General features: G+C 43.7%; 1 protein-coding gene across 3 annotated transcripts in view; it reads right to left on the bottom strand.

Annotated features, from left to right (window-relative positions):
* TTLL4 (tubulin tyrosine ligase like 4) overlaps positions 1–19,918 on the bottom strand; it is a 286,952-nt gene that overhangs the window by 192,667 nt on the left and 74,367 nt on the right. For all 3 annotated transcript variants that reach the window (XM_063933874.1, XM_063933872.1, XM_063933873.1), the window contains exons 3-4: positions 2,159–2,247; positions 1,992–2,049 (exon numbers count right to left, since the gene is read on the bottom strand). In XM_063933874.1, coding sequence (XP_063789944.1) covers positions 1,992–2,049; positions 2,159–2,247 — 147 coding nt within the window. The remainder of the gene's footprint in view (positions 1–1,991; positions 2,050–2,158; positions 2,248–19,918) is intronic.

Here is a 19,918-nt window from a genome sequence, read left to right as displayed (position 1 = left end):
CCAGACAGACCATCTTTTATTTTATCAGACCACAAGACTTCTTGCATTATCTCTGCTGAATCTAATAGATGCCAACTCGCTGTGGGCTATAATATGGGCTTTGTTTTTACCTCAGCAATTCTCCAAAGACAGCCATTTTGTCTGTTCAGTACTTCATAACGAAGTGTGATTTTATTAGGACTATATGCCATTCATTGTCTCAATTGGCATAAGTTATTAAATTTATGCTGGATATTTTCCTTTTTTACCATTTATGTATGTTTACCTATTAAATGTATTATACTTCACAAGCCATCTAATATATTTGTTATTCATATATATCTAACTCTGTCTCCATATATTTCTGCCATTTTTATGGAATGCCTGGAATGTTGGTTTAGCCATGTACATTCTCTCTATTTGCAGACACTCCCTTTGTAGCTCATTGGCTTGCCCATCCAGCTTCTCCAATACGTACCCTCCTTGACCGGCTAATAAGTTTAGGGAACGGCTTGATCTTGGTAGTATGGCTGTAGTTTCACAGTTGCACTTATTTACAAGAGACTACACTGAGCTCTAAGTAGCGTTCAATGGCTTTACGAAACGTCATATGAATTTCCCTAGATTCCTGCATCTCTGTTTATTATACGTCAGTTATTTAGACTTTGGTATTGCTGACAAAATTACTTTTTGCGTATCACTGAAAGTGACAGAGCAAGGAGCTGGGACCAGTGGCAGAGATACTACAGCAATCCTACTAAACTGTCCATCTGAATTAGGATTCATGGCTGAGGTATCAAATGCCAGTATGCTTAATAATCCATCAATAAAGGAAAAATGTTTTTAAATCTTTGTAAATTGCAAACCTCATAACCTGAAAACAGTAAGGATAGAACTAGAATCTGATGAATTCTCTGAATTCATAAGTCTAACCAGCTGCAAGCCCCTAAAAAAGGAGATATTTAATATTTACAAACAGACAGATGAATCAGCAGTTACTTCCATCACCAAAAGGGACATTTAGAGTACAGAGTCTAAATCCTTGTATTCTCATAGCACTCCCAGCTTGTAAATCAGAAAAAGTCATCATACATTAACATTCTGTAGAATTGGGATTTATAATGCACCTGCATTAGCAAAAAACTAAACTGGAATACATTAATGTGATGACTTATTCTATGCACTTCTGTACGTACTATTGTCTGGTTTAATGATACAACAATGTTCCAAATGTCTACACAACATCCATGAGCTGGGCGTTTGCCATGTCTAGCATGCTCCAGAGTGAGAAAAAAAATCCTTCTAACTGCATTTGGGGCACATCGACAATGAAAGGCACTTTGACTGAAAGAATGATGAAATCCTAGTGTTACACACAAAAATTAATTAAATAACACTTTGTGGTAGGAGACCAGTATTTTTCTTAACTGCTCCAAATAATTTTTGACATTGTATATTGCGAGACTTGGTTTCAGATTCTTTATTAAACATTTGCGTAAGTACAGGGATTCCCTTACTATCCTGTTTTTGTTGTCCCATAGTTTTATGGACTTTAATATACATTTTCATATATTGCGATGTTGAAACTTCAATAAAAGAAAATGGAATATCTCTCTCTCTAACACACACACACACACACACACACACACACACACAGGTTGAGTATTCCATATTCAAATATTCCGAAATAGGGAATATTTGGAAATACAGAATTTTTGGAGAAGAAACAGATAGATCGTGAAACCTTTGTTTTCTCATGGCTCAATGTATAAACTTTGTTTAATACACATAGTTATTATAAATATTGTCTGAAATTACCTTCCAACTATGTGTATATGAAACAAAAATGCATTCTGTGCTTAGACTTAACCAATCACCATGATAACTCATAGTATGCGATTATTCCAAAATCCGGGAAAATCCAAAATCCTTCTGGTCCCAAGCATTTGATATATGGGATACTCAACATGTATGCATGTATACTAAACATAAGGAAAGTATAATAGACTTACCTGGATATGTCCGATAAAGTAGTAGATGGTGTGGGGGCAATAGAGAGGTCATCTGCATCTTTAACATAAAACAGATATATTAAGCCTCAGTCATGGATTATACAGCATCACACATCTCCTTCAGACAATTGCATTATGCAAAGGGTGATGCATAAGTCAAAACAAACCTTCATCATCCTCTTCATCCTCTTCCTCCTGGCTATCATCCAAGCCTTCGGGAAGCTCTTCCTCAGCACAGTCTGGCACAACATTCAGGCTATGTTGGAGAAAGTGGTGGTGGTGTGAGTGGCAGGCAGGGGAGAAAAAAAAAAAAGAAGAAGATTTTATTGTGCTGTAGGTCTTTCCCCAACTAACTAAAAGTAGCAAGCGTCTTTACCCAGGCTGCAAAAATTAAGCATGGGAATTCAAATGGATTTTTTTTTAACTGGTCTGTCCGTTCACTTGGAACAAACGAAAAATTGTGCCCAGGTAACAGTGTGGTAACACATCATTGACATAAAATATATCAAAATCACAAAGAAAGAAGATCTCAGGATGCACACCAGCACCCTAATACCAACTACCAAGCCAAGGCTGGTGGAGAGGTCTGTCAATATTGGCAGGGAAACCACAAGCTGTATGGTCAGCACAGGCATTACACATGTCCAGTGATTGCTTGAACCCTTGCAATGCTATAAAAAAAACAAAAAGAAAGAAAGAAAGAAAGAAAGAAAGAAAGAAAGAAAGAAAGAAAGAAAGAAAGAAAGAAAGAAAGAAAGAAAGAAAGAAAGAAAGAAAAGAAAAAAAGAGAAAGAGAAAGAGAAAGAAAAAGAAAAAGAGAGAAAAAGAAAAAGAGAAAGAAAGAGAAAGAAAAAAAGAGAAAGAGAAAAAGAAAAAGAGAAAGAGAAAGAAAGAGAAAGAAAAAAAGAGAAAGAAAAAAAAGAGAAAGAAAAAAAGAGAAAGAAACAGCACAGAGATAATGGCAGGAAAGGATACAACTGGGATGCGGCTTATACACTAGACAAGAAAAAAAATAAGATTTTAAACCTACCGGTAAATCTTTTTCTCCTAGTCCGTAAAGGATGCTGGGGACTCCGTAAGGACCATGGGGTATAGACAGGCTCCGCAGGAGACATGGGCACCTATAAAGAACTTTTAGTATGGGTGTGCACTGGCTCCTCCCTCTATGCCCCTCCTCCAGACCTCAGTTAGAGAACTGTGCCCAGAGGAGATTGACAATACGAGGAAAGGATTTTGTTAATCTAAGGGCAAGATACATACCAGCCCACACCAAATCATACCATATAACCTGGAATACCCAAAACCAGTTAACAGTATGAACAAACAACAGCATTGGTCCAAGATCGATTACAACTGTAACATAACCCTTATGGAAGCAATAACTATATACAAGTCTTGCAGATTTTCCGCAATGGGACAGGCGCCCAGCATCCACTACGGACTAGGAGAAAAAGATTTACCGGTAGGTTTAAAATCTTATTTTCTCTTACGTCCTAGAGGATGCTGGGGACTCCGTAAGGACCATGGGGTTTATACCAGAGCTCCCAATCGGGCGGGAGAGTGCGGTTGACTCTGCAGCACCGACTGAGCAAATGCTAGGTCCTCATCAGCCGCCCAAGAAGAGCCCACCTTCCTAGTGGAATGGGCCTTTACTGAATGTGGTAACAGCAATCCAGCCGTAACATAAGCCTGCTGAATCGTGTTACAGATCCAGCGAGCAATAATCTGCTTTGAAGCAGGCGCGCCAATCTTGTTGGCTGCATACAGGACAAGCAGAGCCTCGGGTTTCCTAATTCTAGCCGTCCTGGCTACATAAATCTTTAAGGCCCTGACTACATCCAGGGACATGGAATCCTCCAAGTCACTCGTAGCCACAGGCACCACGATAGGTTGGTTCATATGAAATGAAGACACCACCTTAGGTAAAAATTGAGGACGAGTCCTCAATTCTGCTCTATCCACATGAAAAATCAAGTAGGGGCTCTTGTGAGACAATGCCGCCAATTCAGACACCCGCCTTGCCGAAGCTAAGGCCAATAACATGACCACCTTCCAGGTGAGAAATTTCAACTCAACCGTTTTAAGGGGTTCAAACCAGTGTGACTTAAGGAACTGTAACACCACGTTCAGGTCCCATGGCGCCACAAAAGGAGGCTGGATGTGTAGCACTCCCTTCACAAAAGTCTGGACTTCTGGAAGAGAAGACAATTCCTTCTGAAAAAATATCGATAAGGCCGAAATCTGCACCTTAACCAGAGCCTAACTTCAGGCCCATATCCATTCCTGTCTGTAGAAAGTGGAGAAAACGGCCCAGGTTGAAATCTTCCATAGGAGCATTCTTGGCTTCACACCAAGATACATACTTCCTCCAGATACGGTGATAATGTTTCGCAGTCACCTCTTTCCTAGCCTTTATTAGAGTAGGTATGACCTCCTCCGGAATACCACCCTTCTCAGCTAGGATCCGGCGTTCAACCGCCATGCCGTCAAACGTAACCGCGGTAAGTCTTGGAACGTGCAGGGTCCCTGCTGTAACAGGTCCTCCCTTAGCGGAAGAGGCCAAGGATCTTCTGCGAGCATCTCCTGAAGATCTAAGTACCAGGCCCTTCGAGGCCAGTCTGGAACAATGAGTATTGTCTGTACTCTTTTCCGTCTTATGATCCTCAACACCTTTGTGATGAGAGGCAGAGGAGGAAACACAGACCGACTGGAACACCCATGGCGTTACCAGAGCGTCTACTGCTATTGCCTGAGGGTCCCGGGACCTGGCACAGTACCTCCGAAGCTTCTTGTTGTGGCGTGACGCCATCATGTCTATTTGAGGAACTCCCCAGAGACACGTTATCTCTGCAAAGACTTCTTGATGAAGTCCCCACTCTGCTGGATGGAGATCGTGTCTGCTGAGGAAGTCTGCTTCCCAGTTGTCCACTCCCGGAATGAAGACGGCTGACAGAACGCTTACGTGATTTTCCGCCCAGCGAAGAATCCTGGTGGCTTCCGCCATCGCAACCCTGCTCCTTGTCCCGCCTTGGCGGTTCACATGAGCCACGGCTGTGACATTGTCTGATTGAATCAGAACCGGTAGGTTGCGAAGAAGACCCTCCGCTTATCGAAGGCTGTTGTATATGGCCCTTAATTCCAGCATGTTGATGTGCAGACAGGACTCCTGGCTTGACCATAGTCCTTGAAAGTTTCTTCCTTGGGTGACTGCTCCCCATCCTCGGAGGCTCGCGTCCGTGGTTACCAGAACCCAGTCCTGAATGCCAAACCTGCGACCCTCTAGAAGGTGAGCAGTCTGCAGCCACCATAGGAGAGACACCCTGGCCCTGGGGGACAGTGTTATTTTCTGATGTATTTGTAGATGGGACCCGGACCACTTGTCCAGAAGGTCCCATTGAAACGTCCTCGCATGGAACCTGCCGAAGGGAATGGCCTCGTAGGCTGCCACCGTTTTCCCCAGAACTCGAGTGCATTGATGAACTGACACTCTTTTTGGCTTTAGCAGGTCTCTGACCATGTTCTGGAGGTCCTGGGCTTTTTCCAACGGGAGAAAAACCTTCTTTCGTTCAGTGTCTAGTATCATGCCTAGGAACGATAGTAGAGTTGTTGGAACCAACTGTGACTTTGGCAGATTGAGAATCCAACCGTGTTGCTGGAGCACTCTCAGAGAGAGTGACACGTTATTCAGTTATTGATCTTTTGATCTCGCCTTTATCAGGAGATCGTCCAAGTATGGGATAATTGTGACTCCTTGCCTGCGCAGGATCACCATCATTTCCGCCATTATCTTGGTGAAAATCCTCGGGGCCGTTGAAAGCCCAAACGGCAACGTCTGAAACTGGAAATGACAATCCTGTACCGCGAATCTCAGGTACTCCTGATGAGCGGGATATATGGGGACATGAAGGTAAGCATCCTATATGTCCAGTGACACCATAAAATCCCTCCCTTCCAGACTGGCTATTACCGCTCGGAGTGATTCCATCTTGAATTTGAAACGTTTCAAGTACAGATTTAGGGATTTTAGATTTAAAATGGGCCTGACCGAACCATCCGGCTTCGGGACCACAAAGAGGGTCAAATAGTACCCTTTTCCCTGTTGGCTCAGGGAAACCCCGATAATCACTTGCTGTTGACACAGCGTTTGAATTGCAGCTAACACTACTTCCCGCTCTGGGGTAGAAGCTGGTAAGGCAGACTTGAAAAATCGGCGTGGGGGCACCTCTTTGAATTCCAGCTTGTAGCCCTGGGAAACTATGTCCATCGCCCAAGGATCTACATCTGACCGAACCCAGACCTGGCTGAAGAGTCGAAGGCATGCCCCCACTGGTGCGGACTCCCGCAGGGGAGCCCCAGCGTCATGCGGTGGATTTTGTAGAAACCGAGGAGGACTTCTGTTCCTGGGAACCCGCCGCGGCAGGTGTTCTTTTCCCTCTACCCTTACCTCTGGTAAGGAAGGAGGAGCCCCGACCTCTTCTGGGCTTTTGCGACCGATAAGACTGCATCTGAGACTGTTTTCTTTTGCTGTTGGGGAACAAAAAGGTAAAAAGGTAGATTTACCTGCGGGGTAGCTGTGGAAACCAGGTCCGCGAGCCCATCCCCAAACACCACATCACCCTTATAGGGTAAAACCTCCATATGCTTTTTTGAATCCACCTCACCCGTCCATTGGCGGGTCCATAAGGATCGTCTCGCTGAAATAGCCATGGCATTGGCTCTGGAACCCAACAATCCAATGTCTCTTTGAGCGTCTCTCATATATAAGACTGCGTCTTTAATATGTGCTAAAGTTAGCAAAAAAGTATCCCTATCTAGGGTATCAAGGTCAGCTGACAGCGTATCTGTCCAAGCTACAACTGCACTACATACCCATGCCGACGCAATTGCCGGTCTAAGTAAAGTACCAGTATGTGTATAAATAGACTTTAATGTAGTCTCCTGCCTGCGGTCCGCAGGGTCCTTGAGGGCCGCTGTATCTGGAGACGGCAGCGCCACCTTCTTGGACAGGCGTGTTAGAGCCTTCTCCACTATGGGAGAGGATTCCCAGCGTGCCCTGTCCTGTGTAGGGAATGGGTACGCCATAAGAACCCTTTTGGGAATCTGCAGTCTCTTATCTGGAGATTCCCAAGCTTTTTCAAATAACTCATTAAGTTCATGAGATGGAGGAAAGTTTACCACAGGTTTCATTTCCTTATACATGCGCACCCTCGTGTCGGGAACAGAGGGGTCGTCTGTGATATGCAAAACATCTTTTATTGCAATAATCATATACTGAATAGTTTTTGCCACCCTAGGGTGCAAACTAGCATCATCATAGTCGACACTGGAATCAGAGTCCGTGTCGGTATCTGTGTCCACAATTTGTGATAAAGGACGCTTTTGAGACCCCGACGGGCCCTGTGAGTCGGTCCAATCCGTAGATCGACCCCCTGATGTCTCCCTGGATTCTGCTTTGTCTAGCCTCTTATGCAATGATGCTACACATGCATTTAACATATGCCACATATCCATCCATTCCTGAGTCAGCACTACCGACGGGGACACACCACTCATCTCCTCCACCTCCTCCTTTGATAAGCCTTCCGCTTCAGACATGCCGACACGCACGTACCGACCCCCCACACACACAGGGATATAACTATACGGGGACAATACCCCAACCAGGCCCTTTGGAGAGACAGAGAGAGAGAGTATGCCAGCACACACCCAGCGCCAAACTGACACTGGAAAACCCAGATAGCACACACACATATATATATATATATATATATATATATATATATATATATATATATATATATATATATATATATATATATATATATATATATATATATATATATACATACATATACATATACTGGAGGGTATAGGCGGCACTCAGAGTCTGACACACAGAGTTTAAAAGATAAAAGGTAGATCCAAAGTGCGCAATAAATGTTACAGTGGGCAGCCGTCACACAGAAAAAGGGAACACCAAATCCCTGTGGTACAATGCAAACAAAAAAGATTTATGTGTGCATAGGCGCCTTTGTAACAAAGATGAGAGGATAATGTAAAACAATATTTATTTACACAATAAAAACATAGAAGCATAGACAACGTAACAAAATACAATGAACGTATATATTGCACTTGTCCCAAAAAGGTTTCTCACCCTCTAATGGATTTGCGGTGGGCAGATGGCTTTCTCAGCAAAAAAGCGATCAGTTCCCAGTGTGGTTCAGATGGCACCACCGCAAAAAGTTTTTGTCTTTAGAAGGCTGAGTAGGGGTTCAGTCAGTGCATTCAAAATAGGGTATCCATATCGTCCAAACAACGCGTTTCGGAGTGTACAACTCCTTTTTCAAGCTTGGATGGTATGGATCACAACCAAATGGATATTTATACCCTTACTAATTGACACAATCTTTCAATTATTCCCATTTCCGGTTTCGCCGACCGGAAGTGACGTATGCAGTTCATCACTTCCGGTTGCGTCTCAGTATCTCTATGTCGTAATATTCCATATAATATATATTACCCCCAGCACTTATGTGCAGGCACATCCGCCTGTTACTCATTATTTAATGGACTTCACGGTCACCAAAAACGAAAACAAGAACTTTCTTCCGTTTTCGCCGACCGGAAGTGACGCATGCGTTCCACCGCTGCGTTCCAAACGGCGGCCATTTTAGAATTTAAGAATTTCAATCATATACTTATGCTGGGGATCTACAAACTTCTAAATTTTAAAAGAAAGAATCCCTTCTATTTGATCTATTAACATATACATAAGATCCACATATACATATAGAAAAAATGTACAAACAATGTCCCCAAACAAAAACTTTGTTATTAAAAATGGAAAAGACTTCCGAAATCACTTTGCCGGATATGACATATGTGTTCCACCGCTGCGTTCCACATAACGGCCATTTGTAGATTCCTTTTTCGATTCATTTGAGAAGTATTTTGCAGAAAAGAAGAGGGAATTAGATCCACTGCCATATCTCCTCACCAAAACTTTGCCGTACTGTGTATTCCGGGCCAGTCCGTCCCTAATACCGGGAGATAGGCATCTCAAAAATCCAAAAGAATCTTCATTCTAATATAAGGCTCAGAGAGAAGAAGATAAAAACAATTAAGAATCACATACAATGGTTAAAATTACTCTAAAAACCATTTCAACTCAAAATCAAAATTATGTCCTTCAGGTTGTAAAGTGTTCAACGTGTAGATCCACTTCATTTCACTCTGCGCAAGTTTTCTTTCTGTATTTTTATATTTCCAATTTCCTTTAATTAATTGGATCCCAAGGAATCTTTTTATTCCCTTTTCGCATTTATTATGAACCACTGAAAAGTGTTCAGACAAGGGATGGGTACTGAGACCCTTCTTGATATTATAAATGTGTTCTGCTGTTCTTGTTTTAAGGCTTCTAGTAGTTTTGCCTATATATAATTTTCCGCAGTTACATTCTATAAGATAAATTACATTGCGCGAGTGACAAGTTATAAATTCTCTTATTTTATGTTTCTTTCCTTTTATTTCAAAATCAGTAGTTTTTCTTTCTATTCCCTTTTTTGTAGTGGATTTACACATAAGACATGTTCCGCATCGGTGAAATCCAACATTACGTTCACTCGCTCCTTTCTCATTTTTTAGAGCACTCTGTACTAAAATATTTTTAAGAGAGGGTGCTTTTTTATATATGAATCTAGGTTGTTCGGGTAGGATATCACACAAAATTGGGTCATCTTTTAGGATTTTCCAATTTTTTTTTGATGATACCTTCCACTTTCTTATGATGGGCTCCATATTTCGTAATATAGGCCCATTCATACCTAGTATCCTTTGTTGTAGGTCTAGTTTTCTCTTTTAACAACTCCTTTCTATCGATAATTTGTACTTTTTGTTGTGCAGTATCCAATAAATTTTTTGGATATCCTTTTTGTTGGAATCGTGCAGTCATTTCATTTGTTTGTTCAATTAAAGTGCTTTCATTAGTGCAATTTCTTTTCAGTCTTTTAAACTGCCCCAGAGGGATATTTTCCAACCACCTCTTGTGATGTTCACTCGATATTTCAATATAAGAGTTGGAATCCGTTGGTTTTCTGTGAGTTTTAGTACATATTGCTCCATCCTCTATATAAATAATTAAATCTAAAAAAACTAGAAAATCTGCACTTTTATTGAAAGTCAATTCGATATTAAAATGGTTTTGATTTAAAACTTCACAAAAAGAATTAAGAGAGTCTTCCCCCCCTTGCCAGATTGATGCATCAACTATGGGGGCAGGCCTGGTATGCTGGTGGCGGTTCATTGATGATGTGTTTTTTATCTGGCAAGGGGGGGGAAGACTCTCTTAATTCTTTTTGTGAAGTTTTAAATCAAAACCATTTTAATATCGAATTGACTTTCAATAAAAGTGCAGATTTTCTAGTTTTTTTAGATTTAATTATTTATATAGAGGATGGAGCAATATGTACTAAAACTCACAGAAAACCAACGGATTCCAACTCTTATATTGAAATATCGAGTGAACATCACAAGAGGTGGTTGGAAAATATCCCTCTGGGGCAGTTTAAAAGACTGAAAAGAAATTGCACTAATGAAAGCACTTTAATTGAACAAACAAATGAAATGACTGCACGATTCCAACAAAAAGGATATCCAAAAAATTTATTGGATACTGCACAACAAAAAGTACAAATTATCGATAGAAAGGAGTTGTTAAAAGAGAAAACTAGACCTACAACAAAGGATACTAGGTATGAATGGGCCTATATTACGAAATATGGAGCCCATCATAAGAAAGTGGAAGGTATCATCAAAAAAAATTGGAAAATCCTAAAAGATGACCCAATTTTGTGTGATATCCTACCCGAACAACCTAGATTCATATATAAAAAAAGCACCCTCTCTTAAAAATATTTTAGTACAGAGTGCTCTAAAAAATGAGAAAGGAGCGAGTGAACGTAATGTTGGATTTCACCGATGCGGAACATGTCTTATGTGTAAATCCACTACAAAAAAGGGAATAGAAAGAAAAACTACTGATTTTGAAATAAAAGGAAAGAAACATAAAATAAGAGAATTTATAACTTGTCACTCGCGCAATGTAATTTATCTTATAGAATGTAACTGCGGAAAATTATATATAGGCAAAACTACTAGAAGCCTTAAAACAAGAACAGCAGAACACATTTATAATATCAAGAAGGGTCTCAGTACCCATCCCTTGTCTGAACACTTTTCAGTGGTTCATAATAAATGCGAAAAGGGAATAAAAAGATTCCTTGGGATCCAATTAATTAAAGGAAATTGGAAATATAAAAATACAGAAAGAAAACTTGCGCAGAGTGAAATGAAGTGGATCTACACGTTGAACACTTTACAACCTGAAGGACATAATTTTGATTTTGAGTTGAAATGGTTTTTAGAGTAATTTTAACCATTGTATGTGATTCTTAATTGTTTTTATCTTCTTCTCTCTGAGCCTTATATTAGAATGAAGATTCTTTTGGATTTTTGAGATGCCTATCTCCCGGTATTAGGGACGGACTGGCCCGGAATACACAGTACGGCAAAGTTTTGGTGAGGAGATATGGCAGTGGATCTAATTCCCTCTTCTTTTCTGCAAAATACTTCTCAAATGAATCGAAAAAGGAATCTACAAATGGCCGTTATGTGGAACGCAGCGGTGGAACACATATGTCATATCCGGCAAAGTGATTTCGGAAGTCTTTTCCATTTTTAATAACAAAGTTTTTGTTTGGGGACATTGTTTGTACATTTTTTCTATATGTATATGTGGATCTTATGTATATGTTAATAGATCAAATAGAAGGGATTCTTTCTTTTAAAATTTAGAAGTTTGTAGATCCCCAGCATAAGTATATGATTGAAATTCTTAAATTCTAAAATGGCCGCCGTTTGGAACGCAGCGGTGGAACGCATGCGTCACTTCCGGTCGGCGAAAACGGAAGAAAGTTCTTGTTTTCGTTTTTGGTGACCGTGAAGTCCATTAGATAATGAGTAACAGGCGGATGTGCCTGCACATAAGTGCTGGGGGTAATATATATTATATGGAATATTACGACATAGAGATACTGAGACGCAACCGGAAGTGATGAACTGCATACGTCACTTCCGGTCGGCGAAACCGGAAATGGGAATAATTGAAAGATTGTGTCAATTAGTAAGGGTATAAATATCCATTTGGTTGTGATCCATACCATCCAAGCTTGAAAAAGGAGTTGTACACTCCGAAACGCGTTGTTTGGACGATATGGATACCCTATTTTGAATGCACTGACTGAACCCCTACTCAGCCTTCTAAAGACAAAAACTTTTTGCGGTGGTGCCATCTGAACCACACTGGGAACTGATCGCTTTTTTGCTGAGAAAGCCATCTGCCCACCGCAAATCCATTAGAGGGTGAGAAACCTTTTTGGGACAAGTGCAATATATACGTTCATTGTATTTTGTTACGTTGTCTATGCTTCTATGTTTTTATTGTGTAAATAAATATTGTTTTACATTATCCTCTCATCTTTGTTACAAAGGCGCCTATGCACACATAAATCTTTTTTGTTTACACAGAGTTTAAAGACAAGCCATGTGTGTTTAATATCGACGTTTCGGGGGTCGAACCCCCTTCTTCAGGCCCCCAAACTTGATAATCTTAGAGCATTGTAAATGTCCCTTAGCTTCAGGATATTTATGTGAAGTGATGTCTCCAGGCTTGACCATAAGCCCTGGATATTCCTTCCCTGTGTGACTGCTCCCCAGCCTCGCAGGCTGGCATCCGTGGTCACCAGGACCCAGTCCTGAATGCCTAATCTGCGGCCCTCTAGAAGATGAGCACTCTGCAACCACCACAGGAGGGACACCCTTGTCCTTGGTGACAGGGTTATCCGCTGATGCATCTGAAGATGCGATCCGGACCATTTGTCCAGCAGGTCCCACTGGAAAGTTCTTGCGTGGAATCTGCCGAATGGGATTGCTTCGTAGGAAGCCACCATTTTACCCAGAACCCTTGTGCATTGATGCACTGAGACTTGGCTCGGTTTTAGGAGGTTCCTGACTAGCTCGGATAACTCCCTGGCTTTCTCCTCCGGGAGAAACACCTTTTTCTGGACTGTGTCCAGGATCATCCCTAGGAACAGAAGACACGTCGTCGGAACCAGGTGCGATTTTGGAATATTGAGAATCCAATCGTGCTGCCGCAACACTACCTGAGATAGTGCTACACCGACCTCCAACTGTTCCCTGGATCTTACCCTTATCAGGGAATTGTCCAAGGAAGGGATAACTAAAATTCACTTCCTTCGAAGGAATATCATCATTTCGGCCATTACCTTGGTAAAGACCCGGGGTGCCGTGTACCATCCATACGGCAGCGTCTGAACTGATAGTGACAGTTCTGTACCATAAACCTGAGGTACCCTTGGTGAGAAGGGTAAATTTTGACATGAAGGTAAGCATCCTTGATGTCCCGAGACATCATGTAGTCCCCTTCTTCCAGGTTCGCAATCACTGCTCTGAGTGACTCAATCTTGAATTTGAACCTCTGTACGTAAGTGTTCAAAGATTTTAGATTTAGAATCGGTCTCACCGAGCCGTCCGGCTTCGGTACCACAACAGTGTGGAATAATACCCCGTTCCCTGTTGCAGGAGGGGTATCTTGATTATCACCTGCTGGGAATACAGCTTGTGAATGGCTTCCAAAACTGTCTCCCTGTCAGAAGGAGACATCGGTAAAGCAGACTTTAGGAAACGGCGAGGGGGAGACGTCTCAAATTCTAATTTGTACCCCTGAGATATCACCTGAAGGATCCAGGGGTCTACTTGCGAGTGAGCCCACTGCGCGCTGAAATTCATTGAGACGGGCCCCCCACCGTGCCCGATTCTGCTTGTAAAGCCCCAGCGTATACTGAGGGCTTGGCAGAGGCGGGAGAGGGTTTCTGTTCCTGGGAACTGGCTGATTTCTGCAGCCTTTTTCCTCTCCCTCTGTCACGGGGCAGAAATGAGGAACCTTTTGCCCGCTTGTCCACGAAAAGACTGCGCCTGATAATACGGCGTCTTCTCATGTTGAGAGGTGACCTGGGGTACAAACGTGGAATTCCCAGCTGTTGCCGTGGCCACCAGGTCTGAAAGACCGACCCCAAATAACTCCTCCCTTAATAAAGCAATACTTCCAAATGCCGTTTGGAATACGCATCACCTGACCACGGACGTGTCCATAACCCTCTACTGGTAGAAATGGACAACGCGCTTAGACTTGATGCCAGTCGGCAAATATTCCGCTGTGCATCACGCATATATAAAAATGCATCTTTTAAATGCTCTATAGGCAAAAATATACTGTCCCTATCTAGGGTATCAATATTTTCAGTCAGGGAATCCGACCACGCCAACCCAGCACTGCACATCCAGGCTGAGGCGATTGCTGGTCGCAGTATAACACCAGTATGTGTGTAAATACCTTTTAGGATACCCTCCTGCTTTCTATCAGCAGGATCCTTAAGGGTGGCCATCTCAGGCGAAGGTAGAGCCCTTACAAGCGTGTGAGCGCTTTATCCCCCCTAGGGGGTGTTTCCCCACGCACCCTAACCTCTGGCGGGAAAGGATATAATGCCAATAACATTTTAGAAATTATCCGTTGTTATCGGGGGAAACCCACGCATCATCACACACCTCATTTAATTTCTCAGATTCAGGAAAACTACAGGTAGTTTTTCCTCACCGAACATAATACCCCTTTTTTGGTGGTACTCGTATTATCAGAAATGTGTAAAACATTTTTCATTGCCTCAATCATGTAACGTGTGGCCCTACTGGAAGTCACATTCGTCTCTTCACCGTCGACACTGGAGTCAGTATCCGTGTCTATATCTGCCATCTGAGGTAACGGGCGCTTTAGAGCCCCTGACGGCCTATGAGACGTCTGGACAGGCACAAGCTGAGTAGCCGGCTGTCTCATGTCAACCACTGTCTTTTATACAGAGCTGACACTGTCACGTAATTCCTTCCAACAGTTCATCCACTCAGGTGTCGACCCCCTAGGGGGTGACATCACTATTACAGGCAATCTGCTCCGTCTCCACATCATTTTTCTCCTCATACATGTCGACACAAAAGTACCGACATACAGCACACACACAGGGAATGCTCTGATAGAGGACAGGACCCCACTAGCCCTTTGGGGAGACAGAGGGAGAGTTTGCCAGCACACACCAGAGCGCTATATATATATATACAGGGATAACCTTATATAAGTGTTTTTCCCCTTATAGCTGCTGTATAGTTAATACTGCGCCTAATTAGTGCCCCCCTCTCTTTTTTTAACCCTTTCTGTAGTGTAGTGACTGCAGGGGAGAGACAGGGAGCTTCCCTCCAACGGAGCTGTGAGGGAAAATGGCGCCAGTGTGCTGAGGAGATAGGCTCCGCCCCTTTTTCGCAGACTTTTCTCCTGCTTTTTTACGGATTCTGGCAGGGGTTAAATGCATCCATATAGCCCAGGAGCTATATGTGATGCGTTTTTTTCCCATCCAAGGTGTTTTTATTGCGTCTCAGGGCGCCCCCCCCCCAGCGCCCTGCACCCTCAGTGACCGAAGTGTGAAGTGTGCTGAGAGCAATGGCGCACAGCTGCAGTGCTGTGCGCTACCTTGTTGAAGACAGGACGTCTTCTGCCGCCGATTTTCCGGACCTCTTCTGCCTTCTGGCTCTGTAAGGGGGCCGGCGGCGCGGCTCTGGGACCCATCCAAGCTGGGCCTGTGATCGTCCCTCTGGAGCTAATGTCCAGTAGCCTAAGAAGCCCAATCCACTCTGCACGCAGGTGAGTTCGCTTCTTCTCCCCTTAGTCCCTCGATGCAGTGAGCCTGTTGCCAGCAGGTCTCACTGAAAATAAAAAACCTAATCTAAAACTTTCACTAAGAAGCTCAGGAGAGCCCCTAGTGTGCACCCTTCTCGCTTGGGCACAGAGATCTAACTGAGGCTTGGAGGAGGGTCATAGGGGGAGGAGCCAGTGCACACCAGATAGTCCTAAAGCTTTCTTTAGATGTGCCCAGTCTCCGGCGGAGCCGCTATTCCCCATGGTCCTTACGGAGTCCCCAGCATCCACTTAGGACGTTAGAGAAAAAAAATAAAAATAAAATAAAATTATATATATATATATATATATATATATATATATATATATATATATATATATATATATATACACACACACACACACACACACACATACATAGATATATCTATCTATATCTATTTATCTATATATCTATCATGCCAATGCTATTCCCACTCACTGCGCTTGAAATGTGCCCCCCTCCTCTTTTTTTCAGCCCTCTGATGCGTTCAGTAGGGGAGAGTCCGGGGAGCCAGCGTTCTCTGCAGCTTCTGTGGAGAAAATGGCGCTGGTTAGTGCTGAGGGATCAAGCTCCGCCCCCTCCAGCGGCGGGCTTCGGTCCCGATTCAATTTCATAAAAATGGCGGGGGATAGTCTATTTGCTGCCTCCGCAGCCTAATATATATATTTGTGCCAAAAACTAGGTTTATTGCTGCCCAGGGCACCCCCCCTGCGCCCATCTGTGCCTGTGTGTGTTGTGTGGGAGCAATGGCACGCAGCGTTACCACTGCGCGCTTACCTCATGAAGATCTGAAGTCTTCTGCCGCCTTGAAGTCTTCTTTTTTTCTCATACTCACCCGGCTCCTATCTTCCGGCTCTGCGAGGAGGACGGCGGCGCGGCTCCGGGACGAACCCCAGAGTGAGACCTGTGTTCCGACTCCCTCTCTGGAGCTAATGGTGTCCAGTAGCCTAAGAAGCAGATCCTTTCATTTAAGTAGGTCTGCTTCTCTCTCCTCAGTCCCACGATGCAGGGAGTCTGTTGCAAGCAGTGCTCCCTGAAAGTAAAAAACCTAACAAAAAATTCTTTTACACAGAAAACTCAGGAGAGCTCCCTGTAATGCACCCTATCTACTCTGGGCACAAGATCTAACTGAGGTCTGGAGGAGGGGCATAGAGGGAGGAGCCAGTGCACACCCATACTAAAAGTTCTTTATAGGTGCCCATGTCTCCTGCGGAGCCCGTCTATACCCCATGGTCCTTACGGAGTCCCCAGCATCCTCTAGGACGTAAGATAAAATAGGATTTTGGTACTTACCAGGTCAATCCTTTTCTTTGAATCCATAGGGGGCACTGGAGTACTCTTGGGATATGGACGGTGTTAGCAAGGAATTCACTGAATATTTAAAATTTCAGTAACTCTCCTCCCCTCCATACTCCCCGAATACCTCAGTGTTTTTTCCTGAGGCGAACAGGATAGAGAGGATGAACAATGGAGAATTACCTATAACATTATAACATAACGGACAACAATAAAGTTGACACATAACGTAACTGACAACTAACCAGTTGACACCATAACCAATAAATCGGTGAGAATGTGTCACCATAAGGTCCACTGAACTTACCACAACCAGGTAAACTGCTCTGGGTGGGCGTCCAGTGCCCCCTATGGATTCAAAGAAAAGGATTTACCTGGTAAGTACCAAAATCCTATTTTCTTTTTCATCCACTAGGGGTCACTGGAGTACTCTTGGGACGTACCAAAGCTTCCCCTGTGGGCGGGAGAGCTGTTTGGCACCTGTAACACTAAGCGGCCCAAGCTATATGCCGATGCCGCAAACGTATCAAACTTGTAAAAGCGCACAAACGTGTGCACTGATAAGCATGTAGCCGCACGGCAAAGCTGCGTCGTAGAAGCTCCACGAGCAGCTGCCCATGAAGTTCCCACAGAACGTGTGGAATGAGCTGTTACTGATGTAGGCGGCTGTAACCTAGCATGAAGGTAAGCTTGACGTATGGTCAGTTTTATCCATCTGGATAAGGTCTGCTTAGACGCTGGCCAACCCATCTTGGCCGCAACATAGAGAACAAACAACGTATCCATCTTACGAACTGTAGATGTTCGGGATACATAAACGCGTAATGCGCGTACCACATCCAGAGTTCCAGAATGTGCTGTCAACACAGGAACTACTATTGGTTGATGTGAAAAGATGACACTACCTTTGGTAAGAAAACGGGATTCGTCCGAAGTTCCGCTCTGTCATCATGAAACACCAAATACGGTGGCTTGCATGACAATGCACCCAAATCTGAAACACGCCTTGCCGAAGCCAAGGCTAGAAGAAAGCTAAGGCTAGAAGAAAAATGGTTTTCCAAGTGAGAAACTTTATATCCACTTGTTGTAAGGGTTCAAAATATGAAGACTGTAAGAAATGTAAAACCAGATTCAAGTCCCATGGCGCTGTAGGTGGAATGAATGGAGGCTGTACTCTGAGGACACCTTGCAGAAAAGTGTGTACCGACGGCAATAGAGCCAATCGTCTTTGAAAATAAATTGACAACGCAGATACCTGCACCTTTAGTGTAGATAAACGCAGTCCTCCATCTAACCCCGTCTGGACAAATAACAAAAGACGGGATAACTTGAAAGATGATCTCGGAAACTTCCGAGCTTCACACCAACCTATATAGGCACGCCAAATTCTGTAATAATGAACTGCCGTAACTGGCTTCCTAGCACGTAACATGGTTGGTATAACCGATTCTGGAATGCCCTCTCTTCTTAAGAGGACGGTCTCCCCAGTCACCTCGTCAACTGCAGCCGCGCTAAATCGGGGTAAAGGAACAGACCCTGTTGTTACAAGTCCGGACATAGTGGGAGCGGCCAAGGATCGTCTGCGAGTAATCCGCGGAGATCCGAGAACCCAGCTCTCCGAGGCCAATGAGGCACCACTAGTATGACTGTGGCGGACTCTCTTTTGATACGTTTTAGCAACAGAGGGAGCAGCGGAAATGGTGGAAACAGATACACGAGGCTGTACGGCCAAGCGATTGTGAGAGCATCCACCGCCACTGCCTTTGGATCTCTTGTTCTGGACACATACTGGGGTGTTTGGGGATTGTGGCGAGATGCCATCAGGTCCACTTGATGGTAACCCCCATTTTGGACCAACATGTGAAACACTTCTGGATTTAATGCCCATTTCCCTGGATGAAAACGCAGACGACTGAGATAATTCGCCTCCCAGTAGTCCAATCTCGGAATGAACACTGCCGACAATATCACTTGGTAAGGCTCGGGCCAAATGAGGATTCGAGCTACTTACCGCATTGCCATGTGGCTTCTCGTTCCTCTTTGTTAATGTACGCGACCGCCGTCGCGTTGTCTGACTGCACCTGGACAGTCTGAGACCGGAGCATGTGCACTACATGTCGTAGACCATTGTAAAGTACCTGGAGTTCCAGGACATTTAGAGACAGCAATCTTTCGTGCTGTGCCCAGAGACCCTGGAGCTGACCATTTTGAACCACAGCTCCCCAACCTCTGAGACTCGCTTCCGTCTTTAGAATTATCCAATTCCAGGCGTCAAACCGTTTTCCTGCGGTTAGATTGTGTACTTTGAGCCACCAGAGTAGAGATACTCTGGTCAGTGGCGACCACCTCACCCCGTGGTGAATCTGCAGATGCAAGCCCGACCACTGTGCGCGCACATCCAGTTGAAAAGGACGCGAGTGAAATCTTCCGACCTGAAGCGCTTCCAAAGCCAACATCATTGTGCCTAAGAGGCGACTGCACAAAATGTACCGAGACTGTGCGTGGCTTGAGCACTAATTGTACCAGATGACGAATAATCTGTACTTTCTGATCTGGTAGGTAAATTCTTGGATTTACCGTATTGAGAATCATACCTAGGAATTGAAGTCGTTGAGACGGAATTAGATGTGATTTCTTGAAGTTGACAATCCAACCGTGCTGAACGAGTACATTGTACTTTAGCAACGCATGTTGGAGAAGTATCTGTTGAGACGGAGCTTTAATGAGCAGATCGTCCAAGTACGGAACTATTATAACTCCTAAGGATCT

The sequence above is a fragment of the Pseudophryne corroboree genome, chromosome 7, assembly GCF_028390025.1.
Source record: "Pseudophryne corroboree isolate aPseCor3 chromosome 7, aPseCor3.hap2, whole genome shotgun sequence".
Classification (NCBI taxonomy): Eukaryota; Metazoa; Chordata; class Amphibia; order Anura; family Myobatrachidae; genus Pseudophryne; species Pseudophryne corroboree.
This window is presented reverse-complemented; position numbering and strand designations above follow the sequence as displayed.